This window comes from Coloeus monedula (genome assembly GCF_965178545.1).
Source record: "Coloeus monedula genome assembly, chromosome: 16".
In the NCBI taxonomy this organism is placed as follows: domain Eukaryota; kingdom Metazoa; phylum Chordata; class Aves; order Passeriformes; family Corvidae; genus Coloeus; species Coloeus monedula.
Genome location: NC_138796.1, coordinates 2,264,038 through 2,290,649, shown reverse-complemented (window position 1 = coordinate 2,290,649; position 26,612 = coordinate 2,264,038). Strand labels below are relative to the sequence as shown.

The window sequence follows — 26,612 nt, the reverse complement described above, 5'->3', positions numbered from 1 at the left end:
TGTGCCAAGCTAGAGAAATACATTCATTTTTTCTGAGGCAGAAGCTTCAAACCCCTGCAGACAGGAAGGAGCACAACTGCCTCCCCTCCATACCCTGAGTTTCTAAAAAAATAAAATAGCATCCATTTGCCTTAACATTTCCCCTTGGAGCAGCGACTAATGAGCACTGCTGGAATATGCCTTCACTCCTGATGTGTCTCTTCCTGTCTGTCACTAACGATTTATTCCTTGCTAACCGCCCAGACGACCTAAATCAATCATCTATGAAAAGCTAACAAGCCAGTCCCAATTGTTCCAGCATCCCTCAATCCTGGCTGCTGGTACAAACCAAACCTTTCTTCCCAGCCTCCCTCACACCAGCCAAAAGACTTGTGCATCGCAGAGTGAAAAGATCAGCATTTCCTTTCATGCTCTGCCTCTGATCTTACTGCAAAGGGGAAGGGTTTTGTCCAGTGGGAGCTGCCTAGTGAGATTAGCAGCTTTGACTTTCAGGTTAGTCCAAATGGCTGGAATATAACAAGGTTTTACACTTGGTTTAGAGCCAGGATTCAGGTTGATTAGGCTCACAGCACCTGACATAATTCTCCTCCTGTAAGGACACCTGCTTTTGAGGAATAATCTCTCTTGTAGGTTTTCACCAGAGATAAAATCAAATACTCCAGCTTCCCTCCACAAAACAGCTGCAGCAGGAATGGCAAAGTGCAGGGCACTGGGAGCACCCAGGCACAGCCTGCTGGGCTCCACAAAGTGAGTCAGCACAGCCCTGGAGTGCAGACTCCTCCTGCCTCAGCCACAGGGCTGAAACACAGCTGTGTTTATCCAGCCATTCTGTGAGGAAACAGCTTCCAAACAAACACAATACTTAGTTGGGAAGAAAAACACACAGAATCTCCTCCTCCCTCCAGCCTTCCTCTGCAAACTGCTGCAAGCACTGGTGCCAACAGCTCCCTGCTCGCTTGCTGCTGTCACACAGCCCAGCCATGGGAGTGGGAAATGCCATCACGGATTCCTTGAAGAGACACGAGCCCAAACAGCTTCACTGCCTTGCCATCTGCTGTCCCTTTGCTGGTTTATGTCACCTTGATCTCTCCAGCCTCACCTTGATACAGCTCTCTGCTACCCTAAAATCATTTTAAAAATATTTGTCCTGTGCCCCTCCCTGCTCTAAGCCCCTGGAGCAAGTGCAGGCTCTTGGGAGATGAACTGCTGCCCCAGGTCCCAGGGCTGCCACGTTCAAATGGAGCCTCTCAGGGAGGAGCCCTCGGCTCTGGGACGTGTCTCACTCAAGCACTGAGCCACTGCCAGGCAGCCTCAAGTTACAGGTGGAAGGGGCTGATTGTGCCAGAAAAAAACTTAGCAGCTGGAGTAATCCTAAAGGTAAACTGTTGATCTCACATGTCAGGGAGCCTGGCATTGGTACCAGCCTGCAGGGCTCTCAGTGAGTGCAGGGCAGCACTCCCCTCCTGTCAGCCCAGCCAGGCAGGACACCCACAACAGTTACATCATTTCCTGAGGCCTCAAAAATATGCTCAGGCTTTGGCAGAACCTTGCCACTCCGTGGGCCTTGGGAAGGGAGCTGGCAGGAGCCAGTCACCCCCCAGTCTGCAGGAAATGGGTGCAGATCCTCCGGAGCCAGAGTCCTGCACAGACACTTCCCATGGGGTGGGAGAGTGGCTCAGCCTACACAGCTCCGGGCACAGGCACCAAGTCCTGCCTGCCCAGGGCTCCTCTCCTCTCCTCTGTGTCTGTCCCCTCTCCTCACCCTCTCCCATGGCAGCACCAGCCCAGGATTTGCCCTTTCCTGACTCGTGCTTTTCCCTCCCGCTTGATGAGGCTACAAAGCACAGCAAGCACAGCACCCTGCAGGCATCCCCATGGCCACATCTGCAGCTGGAGTGGCCTCTCTTCTGGCTCCCCACAAATACTGTTTATCTCATACCCTGGGTGCTGTTGGTCAGCTCTGTAATAGATCCTGCATTCCCCTGCTAAGGTTTCAATTGCCATTTTCAGCCACATGTTTTCTATAATAGGTAAGCACTCAAGCCAAGAGTGTCTTTACCCCCCACAGAACATCATTTTAATTACCTCAGATCATTGATTTTTATCACCAAAGCACTTTCAATTACAGAAAACTAATGAGTAACTATGAAATCCCACACTAAACAACCCTCCAGGCTTTCCCTGAGCTCAGGCACCCTTGTTGGCTTCTGACAAAATTGTCCAGGGGAACAATCAAGAAACTCCCAAGTGTCTGAGCCCATGCAAAGAGTAAACCCAGCCCCAGCCCCTTTGCCATCTGCACAGAGCATCAGGGGGAGGCTTGGGGGCAATGATTTACATTGCTGACAGCAGTACAGGCTCATACAGGCTCCTGTACAAGAGCTCGGGTGTTGTGGTAAATTCTGAGTCAGCAGAACTAAAACCTGCAACAGTCTCCTCAAGAGACATTCCAGGGACCACTTCTGCACCTCTGCAGGTCTCCTGTGTCAGGGTTTTCCAAACAGAAGGAAGCTCCTGGCCACCCCTCTTCAGCAGGATTTTATTTTGCTTTTTGAAAAGAGAAACTATCTCACTTTCACTCCTCGTGTAGATTTCCAAAATCCCCAAATTTCCAAAGCGAACAAGTCCCAGTTCCAAGTAATAGAGCAGGAATGACCTCAGCTGTTTACCACCAGCATGGCAGAGGCACACACTACACCAGGTACAGGGGAGAGCCTGGCCAGCACCGAGACAGTTCCAGGCAAGCACCACCCCAGGACTTGGAAACTGCCAGGGGAGGAAGCAGAAAGCAGCACAACTGGTGCTCTCCCTAGTGACATTTCCAGGCTGTTACTCAGTTCCCAGGTGCCACAACATGTACTTTGCACACGACTGAACACGTTCCTGCTGGCCCCCAGCAGCTCCCATGCTCCAGGCTCTTCCAGCCCTCCTCTTTTGAGCAGTTCACAAGTTCCTTCTCCTCTCTCCTCAAAGGCAGCTGCTCCCAAGCTCCTTCTGGTTGTAACCCAATCAGCAGTGCCAGATGTCTTGTAAAATTAATTTCCTTTTAGGCTCTTTCCCATGATGCCAGATTCCCTTTCCTCTCCTAAGCAATCCAGTCTCACAGCCCTGCTCTGTCTCACGCAATCCCACACGTCACTTCCATACAGACACAGAAACAGACACCTCTGCACAGCCTAGGAGGAAACAGACTGGCCAAGGAAACCTGCTGCAGATGGACTTTGTCGCTTCCCAGAGGCTCTGCTGGGTGTGCCCTGCTGCTCCCAGGCAGTCAGTGTCACCCTTCCTCTCCCAGCTGGGTGCCTGTCCCCGAGGGAAGGAGCTTGTCCAATTCCAGGAGAGCCGATGGGAATCTGGGACTGCCTTAGATCATGGTAACAGGACCAAGCTGGGACAGCAAATCACTGTGGCCCAAAACCTTGGATGTGGAAACAGAGCCCCAAGGACAACAGGGCACAGAGAGCAGAGTGCAGGGCCTGCCAGGAGCAGGACTCCAGATGGAATTCCAGCAGTTTCAACACGTCCAGTATGGGACAGTTCCTCCGAGCACATCTGTCCTTCCTGTCCACCAGCACAGGACAGGAATATTTCACAGCTCAGATGTTTAACTGTGCCCCACACACCCCTTTCCCAAACCACACCAAGGAAAACCCATACTTACAGGCACCAAAATCTGTTTGCAGCCAGTGTCCAACACCATGTCCTGTAACATTTTGTCCGAAATGCCACTGAACAAGGTATGTCCTGGAGGCAGACTGGCTAAGTGGAGGTTAAATAACCGTTTAAGCTCACTCAGGGTGAGCACAAATTGTTTCTTAAATGTCGACGACACAAAGGCCTTCAGTTCCTGAGCGACCCTGTCGATGCAGCCCCCGGGCAGGTGGCCATTCAGGGGCTCTGTGGAGCCCTGGGCTGGGTGCAGGCCATTGACCAGGCCGTTGTTCAGGCCCTCGTTGTGGGCCGAGGTATCCATGGGCTCCTCCACGCTCACGGGCTCCTCTTTAATGCGGGCATTGGGAACATCCATCTTGGCCGAGGTGTCGTTTGATTTCATCTCTGCCTTCTGCTTCTGGAACTCCTTCTCCAGCTGCCCATAGTTCTGCTTGACTTTTGCTTTAGCCATGTTGACCCTCTGCTCCCCAGAAACCAGCAATGGATGAGCTGGTAAGAAACAAAAGGTACCATAAATCTCAGCAGGGCTCATAGTGAAATAAAACCAGGAAACTTATGAAATCTAAGGCATAAACCCAGTCTGTTGATTAGATTTTACATTAGTTTTTGGGGGTTTTGCTGGCTTTTGAGGGCAGTGTGTGTTTGTTTTTCTAAGCCAAATGCTTGGGGAAGGGTGTTCCAGTCAAGGAATCTGAAGCAAAGTGTGTTTGTTCAATCACCAGGGCCTTTTCCACAATTCAGGAAACCAGGATACAGACTGCTTACACATCTCTGCTTGTGACCCAAATACTTCTTTGTCCAACAGCTCTTCTTTTTGTCTTTTAGATTCTCTAGTGGCAGGTGGGGCCTGGTGCAGCCCCTGCCAGAGGCAGTACCAGGATGCCACCAGGTACAGGGAGGAGTGTGGAAGGGTTAACAGTGAACCCGAACACCCTTGCAGCATGAGCTGCACAGCACAAGAGGCTGAGACTCTCTGCTTAGAGTTATTATCCACTAATGGGGAGAAAGGGACAGGAGGAATTCTTTCCCATGGTATCCTGCACTTCTGCCCCTCTCCACACCCAGCCATCCCAAGGTGAAAGAAGGGGAGTGTTGGCAGCAGAGGAATCCAGTCCTTACCAAAGCAAGGAGTGCAGAGTTTAAGGCAAAGGCATGCCTAGCACACATGCTGCTATCTTCCCTGCTGTTAGGCTCACTGAGCCTCTCCAAATAACCCAACACCTCATCCTTCCGAGCAGATCAGACACAGGGTATTGAAATGGATTCATATGCTCCTTTGTCAGTTCTGCTTACACTCCTCAATTGCTCCAGTGTCTGGCACTGAGCCAAATGTTCAGTTAAAACTCTGGAATCTCAAGTTTTCCCAATCTTTTAGGATTTTGGAGCAGCTACTTTAATACTTTCACTGGCATCCATAGTGGAGGAGGATGTCAAAAAGAGACAGCTTCACACCTCCTTACAGCCTCCTGCCATTACATTCTCCAGTAATTGCTTGGCCCTCAACCACACCAGAGAGCACAATACAAATCAGGGAAGTAAAAAATCATCTCATGCACATTAAGTTGCATTAACGTTAAATTGAGAGGTGAAAACTACCTTGTGCACTGGCCCTGTCTGTCCTCCCTGCAGGAGCTGCTTACACCCCACAAGCTGCCTTAAATGAGCAAGTGGGTAACAGAACCAGTGCTTTTACAGTGTCAAAGAGTGAGTCCCCAGGGTCACAGGCTCCTCCCTGCTCTGCTACAAGGATGCCACAGTAGCTGGTGTCACCCCAACATCAGTGACATTAGTACAGACCAAGATCTGTCTTAAATATCCCAGAGGAGATAGTAAGAAAGAAAAGACATTAAACAAGACCAGTCTCCACCACATTCAAAACCAGAAAGAAACTCCAAACCATCACTCAGGAATATGGATGGGTGGATGAGTACATGCATATGCTCCAACATGATCCAAGCACAACTCCATTTACCTGATTGTGCCTCTTGCTTCTTTGGCGTCAAGTGCTCCTTTAAGAGATTATAGACCTTTTCTAATCTGAAAGACAAAGACAATATTCCAGGGCAGTTTCAGTTGTTATGTCTGCATGCAGCCATGCCAGCTTTAGCCATTAGCTAGAACATTCCATCTCTCCAGGGAGCCAAGAACCAGGAATGAGTGATGCAGTAACACCCCCCACCACACCACTGCCTGGACACTGGCAGGGAGAAGCTTGGAGACAATACAGATCAAATTATCCATCAGTGTCTACAGAACCTTTGTACCAGACAGTTCTTTGCTTTTAGCTTATTCCCCAAAATACAGTAAGTTATTTACTTGGCCTGAATGCCCATCCACAGCATCTGTTGCCTCTGAACTATATCTGGATGCTTCTTAACAAAATCTTCATCGTAAGGGAGCATGAACTCCCAACCTTTGTTTATTCTTGCCACAGACATGTGCTCTAGGAAGTCTTTCACATCTTCTGGGCAAAGCTAAAAGAAAAAGAAAAAGCACAGGTAACATGGAAGTCAGTTTACACAGGGGAGATGCAGCAATGAGCACTGTGCCACGAGACAGGAGAGCTGGGCTGATGTGGTGTACATGGGGCACCTCCACGGGCACACACCCAGCTAAGTCAGAGATACTCATCCTGCTCTGCAGCACCAACACTTTCACACACTGTTAGAAGCCCAGGACTTCAGAGAGCAGTGGTGAATAATCACCCCAGAGTCAAATAGCTCACGGCAAGTTTTGCAAAGAAAAGGGAGTTTCCAAACTGAGATGAAAAGGTTCTATGGGGAAGAGAAGCGTATTCTACAGTGTTAATCTTATTTTAGAGCTGCAGGCCAGACATGCAGCACCTACACATGCCCAGCTTTTACACAGCACTGGTTCTTACATTCCAAAAATAGATGGTCTGTCCACAAACTGACTTGTGCTTTATCACTTCAGTGTGTTTTAAAGAATTTGGGTTTTGTCCTTTTTAATGTTTCTCATTCATTTGCCACTTTTTACAGAATGTTCAGGTGCCTGAGTTGCTTTAAAGTTTTCACTCAATATTGCAGCTGGCAAATGCCAACGGAAGAGTTGCTCTTAACACACCCAAAACAGAGCAGCTACTCAGGGCTGTGTAAGCACCTGAAGTCAGCTCAATTCTAACTGTGCCCAGCTTTGCACTGAAACACATGAGAGGACATGATGCATTCCAGGGGCTCAGCTGCAAGGCCAGTCCTGGAGTTGTGGAAACAGTGGGAGCTGCTCAGAATGTTTTTCTCTAGAAAGAGTATTATCTATACCTGCTCCAAATGGAGAGCAAAGCAGGCACTGTGAGAGGAAAGGCTTGCAGCAGCATCCACAATCTACACCCACACAATGCCCAGCAGCATTTAGCCAACTTATCACCACCTTCTGATTTAAGAAAAAAATTCCACTCACTTTTGTAACTGCTGCTACTTCCTTTCTCACAACCCAGCGGTCCTGCGTGAACTTCCACATCTAGGAAGGGAACAAAAGAGGAAAACCTAGTAACTGCATGGAGCAGTGGCTTTACTGAAGTTGTAGCAATGACCCTGTTCAACGAAGTTACCACAAAAATAGAACCCCCATTCCTTTCAAGAATGTAGAAGTGATTCTCAGCCAGGCAGAGGAAAAACATTTTCTGGCTCCTTCTGTCCTCAAATGGCCATGAACACAGGACCAAAAGCTTTGAGAGGCCATGGTGTGCCTTGGCAAATCTATGACTACAAAAGCTACGAGGAACCTCTCGAACTCAAACTCCATTTAGCTTCTGAACAAAAAAAAAAAAAAACCAACAAAACCACTGCAGTGATGCTGGGACCCCAGAAGTCACACCTGAGGCTCAGCTTCTCACATACCTCATCACCAGCCTAGAGAAACTCCATGCACTCTTACAAAGGGGCCTGTGGAGGCTGGTGACTGTTGCCCTTCAGCAGCACAGAGCCCCTAAACAGTACCTGTTCCCTTCTTCCGTCCCCATCACAGTCACTCACAGTTATGCCAAGGTGTCCTGTCACTCACACACTTGTCCCCAGGTAGGGAACTGCCAGGTGCTCCATAAAGCAGCTCCTGAGGGGCAGCTGCTGAGGGCAGGCTGACAGGACTTGGGTAAAACCCTGCCTAAACACGACCTTTCATTTCTTCCTGTCTCCATTTAAATAGGCTACAGCCTCATTTAGTCTGTGTGTAGTAATAATGTTGTTAAGAATCCAAAATCTCATTACTGACAATTTCCTCCTGCCCTACCACGCCACCCATGCCTCCTTCTCTCCCATTCAGCTTCTCTCTGCCCACGAACACACAAACCCACCCACCCCACTCACTTTAGGGCACGGGGCATTTCTGTTTTAAAGCACAAGAAATCCATAAATGTTTTTTGAACTTATTAGTTACTTTACACAATTATATCCAGGGAAATCAAGTTCACTTTTCAAGGTAGAACACATTTTCTCCACAGATGCAATACAGCATTACATGCTACGAGTCTTAAAACCAGACACTTGTCTTTGTCTGAAAACCAGAAATATTGATCCTTTCTATTTTCTAACATTTTAACTTCTTCCTTGTTGTAGTACTAACCAGCAAATTATTCGCCTTTAAGATCAGTGCAGATCCATTTCTCATGGAAGGTATATTTGACATGATTCTAATGAAAATAATGTATCTTTTCATCCTAATTGTTAAAACAGTATCCCTTACTTAACTGAGCGTAATAATTCTGGTTCCTGAACTTTATGCACGACGTGTCACCTAATCTGCTGTGTCCTAAACACTTATGTCACTGGGTCACACCTGAATCCAGGTCTCCATATGGCAGTGTCTTGGGCAGACATCAATAGACAATGAAAAGTCAGTTTCAATCACCATCAGTTTGATCTTACAGTAGTACAGTAATACCCTTAGAGTCTCCTGCACAGCATCCTCCTGTTCAGAGCTAACCCTCACGAACAAACTCTGCAAAAACAGTCAGGTCTAACTGAAACAAATGAGAGCTGGGCACTCATCAGATTTGCTCTGGTGGGGCGGAAGCCATAAACTGATTATGAACTTAGGAACCACTTAGGAACTTAATTCTTTCCATGGTTAGTGAAAATAAACACAATGCAGAGGTTGTTCCTTTTTGCTGTGGTTATGTGTGTGTTTACAAGACCTGTATTCATTTCAATTTCCATGTGCAGCCACTGCTCACAAAAGGTGCCTGGGAACAAAGTCCTCTCACTGATTAGCAGCCCTAGGGAATAAAGTCCTTTTTAAAGATCAACAGTGCATGCTCAGGGAGCACAAGGCTTACCCACACTGCCCTCCTGAGCCCTCAGTCCTGAGCCCACAGAAACTGAGCTGGAGAAACAAGCACTTCATTATCCAGTCCTGGCTGTCCTGCAAGCCCCACATTGTGGGGGCAATGTGATAGTGGCTCTACAGCATGTGTTAGAAAGGGATGAATGCTGCTAATGACAGATGATCTGAACCTGCCAGCCAGACACAATGTCAGCCTACACCAACACTCCCATGGCAGACTTGTAACAACACCTTCAGGATTAAAGCACACAAACAACTTCCTTGGAGGAAACACCTCACTGCAGTAGAGCAGAAGAGTTTTGCAAGGCTGTGGCCTCCCAGGCAAACTTCACCTGTGTTTTCCTTTAAAAGCAACAAACACTTTTATACTTACAACAAAGTCTCTCCCTCTACAGAGCACTTCTGCAGGAACTCCACTATGGGGACTAGAAGTATCTTTTGGGTAGAGGACATCACTGTTAATTAAAAAGGAAGAGGAACTAGTTAGTAGGTACTCCAGAAAAAACAGCATTAGTGAAGATTAAAATAACAAACATGCCCTCCCTGTTCTGCAGTTAAATTATACCTTTATCCAAAGCGTGGTTTTCATTAAAGGCATTAATACTGCTGTAATTACACCACTGCAATTACACTAGTGCAGAAAGGCTTACACCAGCAAAGCCCAGCCTTATGGCAAGCAGGTGTGTGCAACACAGAGACAAGCTCTGCTTTGTTCTTGCAGAGCCTACCCTCCCTTGGACCCGTGTAAACAGGACCAGAATGATCCTAAGAAGTGCTTAGGCTAACCTGGTATGCAGTCTTGAAGGCAGCATTTAGCCAAAATGCTGAGGTATGGGCATGAGAGTTTTTTATTTCCTTCCAGGCAATCAAGGGTTTAACAGAGCAATATTACAGAATGTCACACTCGAACCAACAGCCCCAAGACCAGCATTACTCTGTGTCCTTGTCTGCTTGCAGGGACACCTGGTAGCATGTGTTACCACGCTCTCCAAAGCCCCACAGCAATTCAGGTTCATGATCTTGCTCCTACCCAGGCCAAAGAAATGGTTGCCCATGCTGTTCAAAGCTCTGATGTGTGCTGCTCTGTGCCCAAACACCACACGCACTACAGATCCACACATCCTCCTCAGACTAAGAAGCAAAGAATCAGTCAGATATAACCTAAGAACAATCTGAATGCTAAAATATTGTCTTTTAACTCGCTTTCAGCTCCCTCCTGTAACAGCTGGGGGGACAGCAGGGTTGCTGTAAAAGCTGGTCACATTGCTAATACAGGCCTGTACCACAACAGCTGAAACATCCTGCTGGCATACTTGGACTGGTAGCTGTTGCCATTCATCTTAACACAGCTATTCCAGAGACTGTAATTCTCTGTACGCAGGGCTCCACCCAGGTAAAAAAAAAAAAATCATACTGCATTTTAGACTTCAACTCCCAATAGCATGCCTTATCCTATCAAACAGGAGGATGATACAGACTCCAATTCACATGGTACATTCAGTATCCCCATGCTTGATTTATTAAGCAAGTAATGCCTTCTGGAGGGTAGTTTTCAGCTGACAAGAGCAGCATCCACTGATGAACAGCAAGGGGACTGCACAGAGATCCTTATAGGCCTGAAATTTGCTAAGAAATACTACAGCTGACATTGATTTGATTTTCTGTGTTTCTATTTGACACTAATCTCTGGAAGAATTCAGAGCAGCTCTCTCACAAAAGAATGTGAGTGCAGACAACATCAAAAACCTGTCATAAGTCAGATGCAAACACAGATTGCATCGCTGCTCAGCCATAACCCCACTTGGGCCGGTACTCAGGCATTATCCTTCCACAGCAGCCCTTTGGACACGGAGCAGCTGACTGCACTAAGGCACAGACAGCACGAAACCAAAGGTTCGCAGAGCTGCCAGTTGGGAGCGTGGGTGTTTTGGGCCGCGAGGATGGGCGCGGTACGATCCCGGTACGATCCCGGTACGATCCCGGTACGATCCCGGTACGACCCCGGCGCGTTCCCGGTACGATCCCGGCGCGTTCCCGGTACGATCCCGGTACGATCCCGGTACGATCCCGGTACGACCCCGGTACGATCCCGGTACGACCCCGGCGCGTTCCCGGTACGATCCCGGCGCGCTCCCGGTACGATCCCGGCGCGCTCCCGGCGCGCTCCCGGCACGATCCCGGCGCGCTCCCGGCACGATCCCGGCGCGCTCCCGGTACAAAGCCGGGCCGTACCTCTTCACCACCCAGTTTCCCTGGACCAGCAGCGCCACCTGCTGCACGCAGCGCAGCACGGCCGTGGGGTCGGTGCCCGAGCCCAGCAGACTCATCAGGTTGGCGAACGGCATCACCTTCACTGCAAGGCAAACACGGCGTCACACACACACCCCACTGTGTCACACACACCCCCCTGTGTCACACACACCCCACTGTGTCACACACACACCCCCCGTGTCACACACACCCCCCGTGTCACACACACCCCCCACTGTGTCACACACACCCCCCTGTGTCACACACACACCCCTGTGACACACACACCCCACTGTGTCACACACACCCCACTGTGTCACACACACCCCACTGACACAGCCACGAACTGGTATTCAAGGTGTTCACGGGCAAAGATTTGTCTTGGGAAAAGAAATAAAGCCTCAGTTTTACTCGGTCTCCCCATGTGCTATAGGCATCCTCTGTTCTAAAAGTACCTGCTAGTGTTGGATCAGAACTGACTGGCTGAACTGTATTAATAAAACATTAGTTTTTAAAAGATCAATGCCTTTGGCAATATCTGTAAGCAGAGATAGCTGACAAAGCAAGATGCTCCTGAGGAAAAATCCTCAGGACTTGCTCTCATCAGAGAGTAACCCTGAAGAGACAAAATTAAATTCCTAGGCAACACTCATGAAGTGTTTATCATTAAAAACTTCCCAGAAAATGCCAAAGTGCAGGCTGTACATGCTCAGACCCCACATTCCAGGAGATACCTGCTGAAATAAGTGTATCCAGAAAGCTATCATCAAATTAGAAAATTTTCTAAGAGTAAATTGATAGCAAGTGTACTAGCAGTCAGATCAGCTGTCACTGCTCTTTTTAAGGAAAGGCTTGGGATTTAGATTCTTCAGAGAATCAGAGAGCCAGACAGTCTGTCTGGTGGGGTGACAGAACTGGTAATACTGGGGAAGGAACCTTATTTGAGGCAACCAGAAGTCACAAAGTGAAGTGCAAATGAATTGCAAAAGCTACAAACCGTTCTTCATCAGGATCTTGATCTGATCAGCAAGGGGTAAAGTTCTCAGCTGGGCCATAGAAAGCACATTGCTTGGAGCCATTGGTTTGTCACTGCAGGTAAACAAACAGATTTGCAGCCCATGAAAAAGAGCATCCAGCCAATGTGGACTTTGAACATTATGTACAAACACTTACTTCTCTTCTTCTACGCTTGGAGGCATCAGCATCATTAAATATTCACTAGAAGAAAAGGAAACACATTCTTTAAAATGCTTGTCTTGGGACTTCCCAGGTTTAAGTACAGTAATTTCCTACTTAGAGTAAACCTGCTTGTGTAAATCTACAAAACAAACATCAGCCTGAAAAGAGTTCTCCCTTCCACTCCCATCTCCTCTGTAAATTCAGAACTAGTAAAAGCTACTGACATTCATCTGCCCAAAGAGAAGGTATGAAGCAAATGTGAGTCAGAATCCCAGCTCTTTGGTACAGCAGAGGTGTCCAAACAGAGGATCTGCATGAGGAAATACATTAAACACAGGTGCTCTGACCAGCAGTCAGCAGGGTCACATGAAGCCCCACAGACAGAAGAAATCAGGCCAGCAACAAGCAAAAACTCTGTCCCACCCATGCAATTACCAGGTCTGTGAGAAAGAATCAGATCCAAAAGCCTCCTCAGAACACCTATCACTGACCCACTGATGTTAAACGTTGAGAAAAACATGCCCACACCATTAACCAGAGTCAGACTCTGCCACTTCACTATTACTTGGGCCATGGCTACATCAGGTGACAGGAAAGCACTGACTGCATTGTGGAAGGCTCCCGTAGAGCTGCAGTCACCAAGAAACAGACACAAACACCTTTCAAGTAGTTTCAGTTGTCCCCACAAATTGCAAAGGGAAGTTTTATAAGATTTGCTAACAATAGAAGTTATTGGCTTCAGGGTATTATTTTATATTAACCACAAGAAGCTTTTGTTTTAGTTTTCCTTTGCAGTATTCACAGTCCAAATAATGTAGGGTTGTGATAATGTACAAGAAGCTACAACCCTGAGTAAAAACAAGAGCTTTTAATCTCAAGAGTATAGGGAAACAAAGAAAGTAACCTCAGTAAGATGAAAGCTAGTTTGTTTCTGTATTTTTTTAAACAATTCAACTTTTATCATGAATAGGACTTTCAAAGAGCGGATTTTTAAGTAATATACCTGCTTATTACTCTGAAAACAATTCCAACTAATTAATGCCTTTTCTGTAGGAAACCACCAAACCATTACCTGGGAGATTTAATTAATTCCGTGTTTTCAGCAAGGCCATGACCTTGACTAAATAAATACTGGCGCTCATGTTCAGAACGGCTGTCCTGGAGACAGGGAGAAAACAAGAGTCATTATCACATACTGAAACTACACAAAGTGCCAGAGAGCTAGATTTCTCATTCCAAACTATGACCACCCTGTCATTCATTACTACATCACTCAAGTGTTCCACCTCACTAACTCGTGTTCTGCTTTCACATCCTTGTACAACGCTCATGTGATGTGGGAACATTTCCCTTGCTATGCCTTTGAAACCTCCTGACAGATGTGCACAAGTCAGCCAAACAGGATTGCTCACTCTTGACTTTCACAAAGTCCAGTTCATAATCCAAGACCCGAGTGATTTTTGCACTCAGACCCCCCTTTATGTTTGTCCAGCTCTCAGTTTTGAAGTGTGGAGACCCCAAAGCATTATCCAGCAGAGGAGATACAGAGCACTGAAGGGTCTGTTGCAGCCTACAGACCTCTTCATTATCTTTTGATGATCCCCTGATTCCCATGGGCCCAGATTTAAAAACAGTTCTAGACTTGGCTGAGCCTTCAGGCCCAGGCAGCCTCCTCAGCAGCCAGCACACCCCTACCTTCAAGCCATAATAATGTAGGTGAACCCAATGCTCTTCTGCTTGTCTCTTCTGCAGGAACTCATAGGACTGAACACGTCGCTGCCGAGCTTGTTCAGTCTCAGGGCGGGAGAATCGGACCTAGAAGATTTGGGCCTCATTCAATACAGCCCTAAAACCCTTGGAAAAACCCCACCTACATTATTTATTTGGTATATCAGTAACAAGTTAGAGGCCTTAGTGCCAATGAATCACCCCTTGCTCTCAGTGCTGTCTTTGTGCCTGTGCAACACCTGGCCTCCCCCTCCCAAGCCCAGGGTCAGCAGGACTAGCTGAGGTTTGCTGTCCTTTCATTTGGCCCTGAATTGTCAAGCTTTCTTGTGAACTGTTGCCTGAATCAGCACAAAAAGGAAAATGTGGACATACAGTAATTTGCTTAACATCGTCCTCAGCTTCATCCTGGGATGAATCACCACCTGCCAGAAAACACAGAAATAAACACAGTGGTGCAGTGAAAGAGCCAAAGCCAGTCTGGGGGCCCATGCAGGAAGGAAGCACACTGAGAACTCCATATCCATGGGTTCAATCCCAGCCTGCCAAACTATGCCATGTATGACAGCACCACACTGCTCCCGTGATAGGACACCCTGTTGCCATGATCTTTCCAGTGGCAGTGGTGACACAGACCCCACCACTACCCTTTGTCACTACCCAGCACCTCTGCCAATCCCCCTCACTGTGCCCACCAAAGCATTTCGATAAAAAACCTCAAGATCAGTGAAATAATCTGAGAAATGGCCCAATAATGACTGTGTTGTTAGAATAAACACCTTCAGAACAGAATGACTCTTATCAGCAAAATTATAGAGAGAACTTGTATCTCACCTCCCCAGAGAAAACCCAGCTGTGGAGCATTTACCTTCATTAGCAGCTTCTCTTTCTCGGTGTTTTGCATCAGCCTTGTCCAAGTAGGTGAAGCTTGGCCTCAGCTGAAGAATTCCATGTAGTGGAGTCAAGTGAAGTTCACCTGAAAAAGAGAATTAATGTTGGTTAAAATTGATTTTTTCCACTGCACTAGGACACGACTTTTCTTTATCTCCCTGTCTCTGTAAAGCCACAGCTTCAATTGAGCATAAAAATTGAATATAGCAAAAAGTAAAAAGGGATTGAAATGAAAAATTCATCCAGTGCTCAGGATTTCAAGGGAATATGAAAAACCAAGATCTGTTTCTGTTATTTTGCCTTCCATGTTGAAATCAGATCTTGTAGAGCCACATTCTGGCTCAGGCCTGACCCACAGTCCAGAAGACCCCCAGTAAAATAGCCATCACTGAAAACAATCTACATATTGTCATCTCAAATGACCACCAGATCAAAACTCTGTGATGGTCTGGGCAGTGAAGAGAGGGACAAGAACTGCTGAACAGGAAATTGACAGACAAAGTGAGATTAAGAAAGCAATATAAATAATAATGATAAATTCATGCTACAAACGTGTATATTTCAGGCCACCATAAACTGCTAGGATTCTGGAGGCATCTATGAACCCAAGGTGTTCTTACATGGTATTTACGATTTTGCTAGACCTACTCAAGGACTCTTGGAACATTGATAAGGGAATATTTTCCTTCCTTTAAAGACCCATCAGTCCATTAAAATCTAGGCCAAAAAAAAAAAAATCAAATAGGTCTTACCTTAACACTGAAATGATTATGTTTCACTGATGTGAGGGTTAAGCAAAAGAAACTTACCTTTTTTATAAACAGCAGCTGCATAGCGGGAAACATTACTGGCAGCTTGGGAAGAGCAGAAAGTTTGCTTGTCCATCAGCTTCCTGCAGATAGAGGAGGGCAGTGAGATGGTGTTCCACAGACCATGTGGCATGCAGGTGCCAAAGGTCTGAAAACACCAATTCTCAAAATGGACTACCAACAACTGCAGCAGATAAACATCCATCACTTCTGTCTGCAAATCTGAATTCATGATGCACCACAAAAATGTAGGTGATTCCCAGAAATACTTGCCACAGAACAGTGTTCAAAGCAGCCCCTGTGACTGCACAGCCACTGGTGGACATACAGATATCTGTGCTCACCACAAAAAGGAAACGAAGGCAAGAGGACACCTACGAGGAATAGGTGCTTGTTTCATCTGTACATGTGCCATCCACGTTGAGAGCGATCTGTTCTCCCTTGCTGCGACAGTAGTTAGGATTTAAAGTATCAATGGCCATTTCAAGCTCAACCTAAAGAATATCAGAGGAAAGACAGCTAATGACCATGGCACAAACCCAAACATATCAATTAAAACCCAACTCCACACTTTCCAACATTTCCACAGGTTTACAGCAAATTTAAGTACATAATGCAGCATCATTCAAACCCACAGGGCAAATCTCCCACACAGAGATGAGCAGCACTTAGAAGGATTTGGTACAATGAGGTCATTTAAACAACAAGTTGGAGATACACAAACTCCTGTGTAAATGAATGGGATCAGAAGAAGCAGAGTTCTTTAGTTCTGAAATACACCTTTGCTTTGTTGAATACCTTCCACTACATTATCAGTCTAATTTACTTATCAGAACAGATCAGGTGCACAAGCAACCTCCTCCAAGCACCCCCATCACCAAGGACCCACTCAGAACCTCTCTTAAGATGTATTTCCTTCTGGTTTGGCTACCAAGAATACCAAGTAACTCTGTCCTCTTCAGAGGCAAAGGCCTGGATTCTGCTAACTCGAGACCGCAGCGCTCAGCACGGACTTCAGTTACTCCTGACTTTCACTTGTCAGAGCACTGTAACAAGCTCCAAGCCTTTAGTTACACAGAGAACTACTCCCCCCACATAAACTTAAAACTTTAAACAAATCTCCAAAAATAAGCATTCTCCTGCATAATATTTCTATTTATATACTATGACAATACAGTACATATTCTTCTTCAGGGTGTGCCAAAGCCCTTATAATTTGTGTATCACAGCTACTGTCTTATTTTTTTCTTCCCCTTTATGTTATTCATGAACTGAACTAGTTTCAAGTCCCTGGATGAGACAGTGTATTTACAAAGGTCTGCACAGGGCTTACAGTGCAAATGTTTGCTGATTTTAATAAAAGACTTCCTGAACACAACAGGCATCCTAACTCCAAAGTTCACTGAAGCACTTTCCTTAACCATTTCCCAGAACCAAATTCTAGTAACACAAACATCTACTGCTGCAGTTTTTAAATAAGGCAGTGTAAAATAACAACTGGGGTTCTGGGATACGTTTGCAAGCAAGTGCAATGACTCTGGCTTTGGCTATACTTTACCTGTACAGCCCCAGTGATTTCAGAAGGACTCCTGATGCTTCACTGCCAGGCAGGAGAGAAATCAAGACCTGCACTGACACTGAAAGACAGAGGATGGCTCCGAGGCTCAATCCTTCTTCAACCCTTCTCTGAATACTGAAAAGACCTTTTAAATCAAGCTGAATTCACACAAGCATCCACAGACTGAATCAGCATTAGTGACTATGCTTCCCTGAGTGATTCTGTTTTCTATTAAAATAGTGGCTTTCCCACCATGATTTATAAACTACTTTTATTCTAAACTCTACCTCACAGACACAAAAGGCTCCTCATACCTTCAAGCATAGAGACCTGGTCCTGCAAGTAGCTGCATGGTTAGAACAGCCCAACAGCGCAATGTGCTTTTCTTAAGTACATTCTGCACATCATAAAGCAACTTTTACCAACTGGACTCAAATGATGACCAACCTTTTGCTGCTTTGGTTTTATCTTCGCTGATAAATGTGTAACATCATCGTAGGTCATGGAAGCTGGGCGAATGGGATACTGGAAAACAGATTATTTCATACACCCCTCTTCTTTTAAAGATCAAAGAATTCCACAGAAATTAACTCAATTTCCCCTGTCCCCTCACATGCAGATCCACTTGCTAGATCTCAGAGACAAGACACCAAGAAAAGAAATTAATTGACTGATTTGTGAGTCATCAGGGGATTTGGGAGCATGACCTAGAAAGTCTGTTGTTTCTCTCCCAGCCCTCTGCTTTTGTCACTTCACAACCCACTTCCTGCCCCTCACACACCACAATAACCTGTAATACAGGAAAATAGTCCCACACATCAGTCCAACAGAAAAATAAAACCTTATCCCTCAGCATTAACTCTCTGTAGAGTTATTAGAAGTAAAATATCTGTGGGTTTATACAAGCAAGTGTTAGCTTAGAGAGTACAGTCTGCATGTTGCTGGTCAGGAGAGCAGACCCAGGTTTAGCCACGTGGGTCTCTCTTCTGAGCCCCTTGGGAATGCTGAGAGGACAGTGTGGTCTCCCAGGGAAATCTCCCAGCCTCAGCAGCATCCTGCTGGAGCTGCCACGTCTCCAGCACACCCACAGGCCCCATCACCAACCAGCCTCACTCCTGACTCCAAACTGAGACCCAAACAGGTTCTCTGTATCCAAGATGTTGGCAGACTAAAGCACTAAGGAAAGCTATGCTCGTTGCATTTATTTTAAACAAACTATCACTGCATAAAAGTTAACTGAAATACCTGAAACAGATAGAGCTTCTCCAGTAGACTTCTGGCCAGGAACACGTCAATCTAAAAAGCAAAACACACAACTTTCATCAGGTGGCAGCTGTAATAGAAGTATAACCCTTAGAGCTCAAATACTGACAACACTAGCTTTTCATTATGAACTCTAACACAAAACAGATTCACGACTCTCCTGTCAAAAGTTTCCTCTCTGCTAACTTTGACATGAAATTCTGCAGTTGGCCTTTTTAAAAACCAAACCTAAAAACCCCACTATAAAGAGGCAGCAGACAGTGGCTCTAGCTGTGTTTTTCCTCTCTAAGGAAACTTGGCAAACAAATGTGAAAGAGGAATTTTTTTTCCTCCAAGGGACTGAAGCAAATCTGTTATCACAATTATAGAAAGAGGAGGAAGTTCTCACTTTGGCAGAATGACTGAAAGGTAAATTTGTTACTGGTATTTTGGCACAAAATCTTTCTAAATTAGACAAGAGACACCCACATCCTCAATCTGGTTCAATACTTGCATTTGGCCATCAGAACTGAAAATGCACAGATGTTTCATGAATATAATATATGGAAGTTGCCATTTTAGGTATACTGACAATTGCCACTCTTTCCTCATGGCTTTTCACCTTCCATGGACTTGCCCTTCCTTGTACTTCTGGTGTGTAAACTCAGATATCAAGTGGCAAGACACTGTGGCTACTTCTTGGGACACAGCAGTCCTTTAAAGAAGTCCAGACTCAGAACACAACTCCTTACTTCAGCAGAAGCCATGAACACTGTAGCTTCATGTTTAACAGATACTAACTCATCAAAGTCACTCCCATTTTTTCAGCTCCCAGAGACATGCAATGGAGTTCACTGGAAGCACAGTGGTAGAAGCGAATTCCTCACCTTCTCTTCTGCCATGGACAGATTACAAAAGGTGAAAAACCTGAGCTGCATCTGCCTACATGGACAAGACTATTCTGACAAAAAGATACCATGAGCCACATGTGGCCCACACAACATAACTCTTTGTACAGAGCCAGCCATTGGCTATAAGACAACCACTGATGTTGATAACACATGGTTTCAGCAATGTAAGAACACTGGGAATTGTAGTAATAAAAATTATAAAAAATTCTCATGTACAATCACTGCTGCCACAATGCACTTTTACCTCTTGTATAATTGGATCATCTTCTTCATTTGCCATGCTAGGATAAAACAAAGCTTTTTCTTGGCTTATTCCTAGGCACAACCTGAAAGAAAACAGGAACGTCATATGAATAATTTCATCTGTGTCACATACCACATGCAGCCTCGAGTACTGATCAAGTTAACTTCGTTCCTTTCAGTGATAATCTGTTTAGTTTTTCTGTTTAATCCATTTTGGAGGAATGGATGTGTTTGCATGAACAGGTCCTTAATACTCAGCAATCTTGATTGAAGGCCACAAAATTATAGAGCCAAGTGAATGTCTCAAAACTAGGTAAACTGCTGTAACTTCTGTGGAAGCTGCAGTTATTAAGAAAGCCCTGAACAACCACCCTAGGGAGGGAAAGCTCCTTTTGCACTTGCACAAGGTGTATCTTCTATACACTGTGTAACAGTATCACACAGGTAGCAGCTCTTTCCCAGCCACAACTGGCCCTGCAGCACCACTGTCCCGGATACTCCCGTCTGGGAATACCCTGACTTTGATTTCATGTCCCTGGCACACTGCAGCCTTGTCTCCTGACCTGCCACTCTTCAGACTGTACTGCTAAATGAGAGCTCCAGAACACGCTCCTCAGCCTTTTCTGGAGTCCTCCGAAACCAGCAGAACAGCAGATTTGTCTTCATAAGACTCTGACATTAACTCAGGATTGGATACTCTGGAACAAAAGTTCATTATGTTCAATCCAGTGCTGGAGTCAGTGTCGTGCCTGGTTCAGACCTCTGAATAAAAAATGATCTCTCAGCTAAAGCAACAATAGTTTTTCCCTGCCGAAATCAAACAAAAGGATTTACAAATTATTTGGTATGCCACTGCAACAATGTTAAGATACTCTTAATCAGCCAATACTGGTCAGGATAAGCATAAAAAAATAAGACCTCTCGCAAACTGACCAAGGAAAGTTTTAGCAACAAAGATGATCAGGCAAAGAAACAAGATCTGTGTTCAGGAATTCTCCCTCACTGTCCTTTCTACTCGAGGACAGCTTGCTTCTTTGCTGGACCTCCTATGGAGGAAGAAACAGCATCCAGGATCAGCTGGGAACCGAGCAGCTGGGAGAGAAGGAACCCAGCACCCATGTTACATCTAGGACAATGGCATTATTTTCAAATACTCAAGGCACCACACAATTTAGGCAGCTCAGCATATTTCAGCTGACATGCAGGCTTCTCAAATATCACATTAATGTACACACAGTTATCTAAGAAACCTTTCAGAGAGGCTGGACATTCTGGATACGAGTGTTATTAACATCCATTCGGGCTTGCACTGTTTCTGCCATTCCACCTAGAAATACGATTCCATATTTTTCACTTACAGGCTCTCTGCTACCAAAAAAGTGCCCCTCCCATTACTGAGCTGGCATTTTCCATTTCTTCATGCACCCGCATATCCCAGGGTCTTTCTACCATACATAAGTATTTGAAAATTTATGATGTAGTATTTCAGATTCCTATCTGAAATAATTTTGTAGAAATGCAAAACACCTTCACAGCAAAAAGCCAGTACCTTAACCAGGCTGGGCTGTGAGCAAAACCCTGAGTATGTGATATCTGACTGATATCAGTGTTTTCTGTGATCAGGCACCCAGTTCTTCCCAGAAATACATAAGAATATGTTTTAAAGAAATGAGATTTGTCAGTCCCATTTTTGCTTTCCCCACTTACATCCTCTGGTTGGCCCAACACCTGATAGATCTGCGTGACATGGAAGGACTGCAGTCTGCACTCACCACACAGCTGATGAAGGGAGGATGCCCAGGATGCGTGAGGACAAGTGGTAACACCCAAAAAGTGGGACACTTGGGTACAAACCCTCCTTCCTCACACCCCTGAGAGAACTGGGAACCACCCTTCCCTTCCTGACAGCCTGCACGCCAAGTACCTGCTAGGCTTGTTCTCTCTCTTCTGAGAAAGTTATTTCACTTTTGAGAAATTAAGATTCCCTGGGCTAAGGAGGGACAGAGAAACTTAGCCTGAAGGACCTGGTCTCTGGTCCCTCACTGAGCGCTGCTTGTGCAATTATACACAAAATCTCTTTGTGAATCCACCTGTCACTACTCAGGGAAAATGCTGTATTGCAGAAACTACATTTTTTTCTTAGTCCTGTGAAGACAAAGCATGACTACAGATCCTTTTACTGGAAAGTGAGACTGACACTATAAATAGGAAGCAGTGTGTCCCAGCACAACTTATAATACTCATGAAGAAATCCTCTGAATCAGAATGAAGGCATGCAGACACAATCCTATGTCAGATACATATACAGAGTGATGTAATTTCCACATTTCTCATATACATATATTTATGATACCACAAGAGGTACAGAATGCAATCAAACACTAAGAGACAGCAAACATGGTCAGCAGGTTCAAACTTCTTTTGGTAGACCTGTTTGCTTTTAAGAGGGACTTTCCTTTAAGACTGAAGATGCAAATCAAAGTATAATGTGAGTTATTAGTGTGAATCATTAAACTTTAGAACAGCTCACAGGAGGGCAAGAGACATAAATCTTCTCATTTCTCCTGCAAAGTGACCAGTGTATGGACCAATCCATGAAACTGCTCATTAGCTGCCCATAACACCAACAATTTTGAACCAATGAGGAAAAATGTTGTGGTCAAAGAACTGTAAAAATCAAGTGATGAAGCGACTGAATCCTGCATCTAACTCAGAGCTTAGAAGGGCATTTGAGTATTAGAGATTTAATTTCATTACCAAAGACTTGAATATAACTGTGAGAAGGTAAACTGCAAATCTGCACATCATTTGACACGCAGACTTTTAGTCAGGCCTGCAAGAAATGCTCCAGTATTTCATTCTCACCTAAATTTGTCAGTAATAATAGACCCCAAAAGTGCTAACACTGAAACCTGAAATATTCTTCATATAATCATGCACTGCTAAGGAAAGGCCAAGAATTCCTGCTGCATCAGTGCCTGAAAGTATAAATGCTGAAACAGCAACGTGGGAAAAGTGCCATCTCCTGAATCACTACCACAACTAACTCTGGCACCCGGACTCCCCTGGAAGGGGCTCTCAGCAACCCTCTCGCTCAGGGTGGCCCATGGCACATACTAAAATGGAAGCTGGAAAAAGAAGCTGAAGCACCTTCCATATATTTATGACAATTACCATTCTGACCCAATTACTTGCTTCATTTTCTCCTCGTCTGCAAGCAGCTTTGCACAGTCATCCTCTGGCAGTGAACCCAAGAGGGCTCCTCTGCACCAGGACCTCTCTGTGGAGGTGATGTCACTGAAGCAAACCTTTAGGGTTTAACAGATTACGCATCAAGCGCAAACCTTTTTTTACCACCTCAATACTTGTGTAGCGCAGGACGTGCCAGGCCTGACTGCGAGGGGCAGGGGTCACTCCCGGGGCAGGTCGCGGTGCCCGTCCCGCGCTCCCCGCGGGCAGCGCTCCCGGGCGGCCTGGCAGCGCAGGGGTGCGGGGAAAGGGAGCCCGCGGAGAGGCCACAGCGAGCCGCGCAACCCGCCCGGACCGCGGGGACGAAGCGAATCCCCCCTGGCGGGACGGCGGGGCTGGGCTGCAGCCCCGCAGAGCCGGGGCCAGGCAGGGGCAGCCGCTGCACTTCGGGGCGGTTGCGCTGCGCCCTTCCCGGGCGGGAGGCGCGGGGCTGCGGGCCCCGGCAGGACCGGCGGGGCCGCCGCTCTCAGCCCCGGCAGGACCGGCCGGCACCCCCCGGTGCTGCTGAGGGAGCCGAGGGGCCGCGGCTGCGGCCGGACCCCGCCCAGCCCTCCAAGCTCCCCGGCCCGTGCCGGGTCCTGTCAGGGCGGCGCGGCCCCGCACCCCCGCGGCGCCGAGTCCTCGCAGTCTCGTCTCCGCCGCCCTCCCCGCACAGGCAGAGCCCACCCCAGCCCAGGCCGCGCTCCTCCCCCGCCACCTCCCGCAGGGTCCGCGCCGCCCGGGCGGCCCCGAAAGGCGCAAAAACGGCGCGACGCCGCGTACCTGTGTGCGGGCTGGGCGGGCGGCGGCGGCGGCGCCGCTCCCCCGCTCCCGGTGTCGGTGGGGCAGCGCTCAGGCAGCCGCCATGTTGGTGGCCCCCGGGCCGGCACGTGGGGACGCGGCGCCTCCTCCTACCCACAATGCTCTCCCGCCCGCCGCCGCCGCTAGGGGGCGATAGCGCCCGCCCGCGGCGCAAAAAAAGCGTTGCTGGCAGCGGTGGGATTCGAACCCACGCCCCCGAAGAGACTGGAGCCTTAATCCAGCGCCTTAGACCGCTCGGCCACGCTACCGCCGTGCCAATGCGTTCTTTTGGCGACACTTTTATTCCAGACCGCCTTTCCTCTTTCCCGCACCGCTCCATACACAGCAGTCGGTCTCCCCACACGCCCCTTCTACCCAAAAAATAAAACGCGGGGGCTCCTTTTCAGCCCGTTTCCAAGCAGCGGCACTTGGAGCGGCGCGATGCACCCAGGACGGGCGGGAGCAGCAGCGCCCGAGCCCTGTGCGCCGCGCCCGCTGCCACGTGGATGCCACGGAGCAGCACAGCCGCCTGCGCGGCACGTGTGGCATCTCCCGGGCACCCCCTCTGAAAGCCTAAAAAAAGTTCTAAAGCTTTAATTTTCCGTTGCAAAGCCACAACTCACTTAGTTTGCACGGTCAAAGTCAGCAGTTTATGGCTGGGGGGTTGTTATTTTGGTTCCAGCACAGGGACCAGCAGGGCAGTAGTCAGTACACTCGGGCAAAGGGGTGGTAGCACACCTCAGCTGCGGGTGCTCCATGAACCTGCCCCTGGGAATCTCTGGCCGCATTTTGCCTGAAAGTCTAGTAAGTTTTCTTAAAGAATTAATGTTATTTTCACCACTTAGTTACAACGGAAGGGTTGTATTTGGAGAAAAATTCCAGCTTCTCTACAGTAAGGCCACAAAGCCTTAATGCAGCTTGATTTAATCTGTCCTTGTGGCACTTCATTTAAGTAGGATAGAGAAAATAAACCTGCTGGATCCCTGCTGACAGCATCATTCAACCCTTTCCCCTGGCACCTCCCACAGCCTGTCCCTGCAGCACCCGGCGGTGCCAGCTCTCTTTCCAGGGAGCTGCTGAACACGGAATCATGGAAGGGTTTGGCTGGGGTTGGAACTGTCTTTTAAAGGTCTGACAGTCCAACTCCCTGCACTGAGCAGGGACATCTTCAACCAGGTCAGGTAGCTCAGAGCCGCATCCAACCTGACCTTGGATGTTTATAGGGATGAGGCATCCACCACCTCTCTGGGCAACCTGTGCCTGCCTTTCACCACTCTCATTGGGAGAAGCTGCAGCATTGCAGAGTCTTGCTAAAAATTTCATTCACTGCCTGCAAGTACTGAGGAATATCAGCACACACATGTAAACATGAATAAACTCCTCCAGTGCTGCTGCAGTTGCACACCCTCAGTTCAGTGCCTTTTCAGGACATGAGGTTTTTTAAGAACAGAGGGAGCTGACTGCAGAGCACCAGGAGAGGGTCAGGGAGGAGAGGAGGCTGGTGGCAGTTGGGTCACCAGTTTTTTCATTTCACCTTTGTGATGTCTGTTGTAATTACAGGACTTTTTCCAAATTAAGAAAGAATTAATGTAGAGGAGAACATAAACTATAACACAAGCTACCAGCCTCACCACATTGTTTTCCTGGCACAGGAATCAGCCACAGAACAGCAAGGACTCAACATGTCTCGAACACTTCCAGACTAAGGGCCAGGCCCAATGGTTACAAACCCCTGAGCTGTCCCCACACAGGAGTCAGGTTTGTCAGGGAGCAACTGAGAGATATCCCTGAACTTAAACCTGAAAACACCCTGACTCACCCCTAGAGCACTGCCCAGCATCCATCCTGAGAGCTTCAAATGAAATTCTGCCTGTCCCACTTCAGATGGAAGTCCTGATTTGACCCATTGTAACCACACCTGGCTCTGTCAGCACTCCCTCTGCTCTGAGTGAAATTACATCTGTGGGGAAGAGAGTGAGATTCAAATCAGTCCCACAGTAACTAAGAAACAGGCAATATTCTTATTTACACTTCAAAAGCTGTAAGAGTTTGCTGTCTCCATGGTTTCTGAAGAATGCTATTCTTACTTTGCTACACTTGCCAAACAGGCTGTAAAGCTATAGCAGTGCCAAATTTCACCATTTTTCATCTTATTGATTCTACAGTGCAGAGGCCCAGGTGGTGCTTTTTTGTTAGGAAATTCTGCTATTTCACAGTGCCTTTGCTAGGGGGTAATTTCACATTGTTTAAACTACACAGGTGTAACAAGTTCCACCTGTCTAAATAAAGCAATAAAAAAACAACAAGAAGAGCTCCCTTTGTAACAGTTTGAAAGGGCCTGTATCAAACAGATTATTCTTGAACAGAAAAGGAAATAAATCATACCAAGATGACAGTTTATCATCAAATATTGTAGCCAGGACATAAACCTCTCCCACCTCAAATCACAGAGCCCAGGAATTTCCAGCCCATTCTCAGGACTAAACAAAAGCTAAATGCATAGGGAGGCCTCTGCAGCACCCTGCAAATGAGCCCTCCAGCTCTTACATTTTATCCTCTATTAGGTACAGGCACCACGTGTGTAATCAAATGCAAATCAGAGAGCACATCAACCATTTTGTTTTTCTGGAGGAAAACAGATTTTGTTGCTACACATCTAATAATTTCCTCCCAGTTAGTTACTTCTGACTGTTGAAAGGGAATGAAATCAGGAATGGAATAATACAAATAACAGAGAGGATTTCTGGAAGCTTGCAATAGTAGGATTGAATTTTGGCAATCTGTAAAGAAAAAAAAAACCAAAAC

The 26,612-nt window shown here is 46.8% G+C and overlaps 1 protein-coding gene across 1 annotated transcript in view; it reads right to left on the bottom strand.

The window, feature by feature from the left end:
- The window catches only part of POLR3E (RNA polymerase III subunit E), a 28,878-nt gene extending 4,993 nt beyond the window's left edge, over positions 1-23,885 (bottom strand). Inside the window, exons 1-18 of the mRNA XM_082291856.1 lie at positions 23,790-23,885; positions 19,780-19,861; positions 18,628-18,678; positions 17,830-17,907; positions 16,203-16,318; positions 15,825-15,907; positions 14,993-15,100; positions 14,500-14,549; positions 14,095-14,214; positions 13,472-13,557; positions 12,394-12,438; positions 12,218-12,309; positions 11,203-11,323; positions 9,344-9,425; positions 7,090-7,149; positions 5,989-6,146; positions 5,645-5,709; positions 3,662-4,161 (exon numbers count right to left, since the gene is read on the bottom strand). Of these exons, the coding sequence (XP_082147982.1) occupies positions 3,662-4,161; positions 5,645-5,709; positions 5,989-6,146; positions 7,090-7,149; positions 9,344-9,425; positions 11,203-11,323; positions 12,218-12,309; positions 12,394-12,438; positions 13,472-13,557; positions 14,095-14,214; positions 14,500-14,549; positions 14,993-15,100; positions 15,825-15,907; positions 16,203-16,318; positions 17,830-17,907; positions 18,628-18,678; positions 19,780-19,815 (1,851 nt within the window). The 5' untranslated portion in view covers positions 19,816-19,861; positions 23,790-23,885. The remainder of the gene's footprint in view (positions 1-3,661; positions 4,162-5,644; positions 5,710-5,988; positions 6,147-7,089; positions 7,150-9,343; positions 9,426-11,202; positions 11,324-12,217; positions 12,310-12,393; positions 12,439-13,471; positions 13,558-14,094; positions 14,215-14,499; positions 14,550-14,992; positions 15,101-15,824; positions 15,908-16,202; positions 16,319-17,829; positions 17,908-18,627; positions 18,679-19,779; positions 19,862-23,789) is intronic.
- Positions 23,886-26,612: the final 2,727 nt, after the last annotated feature.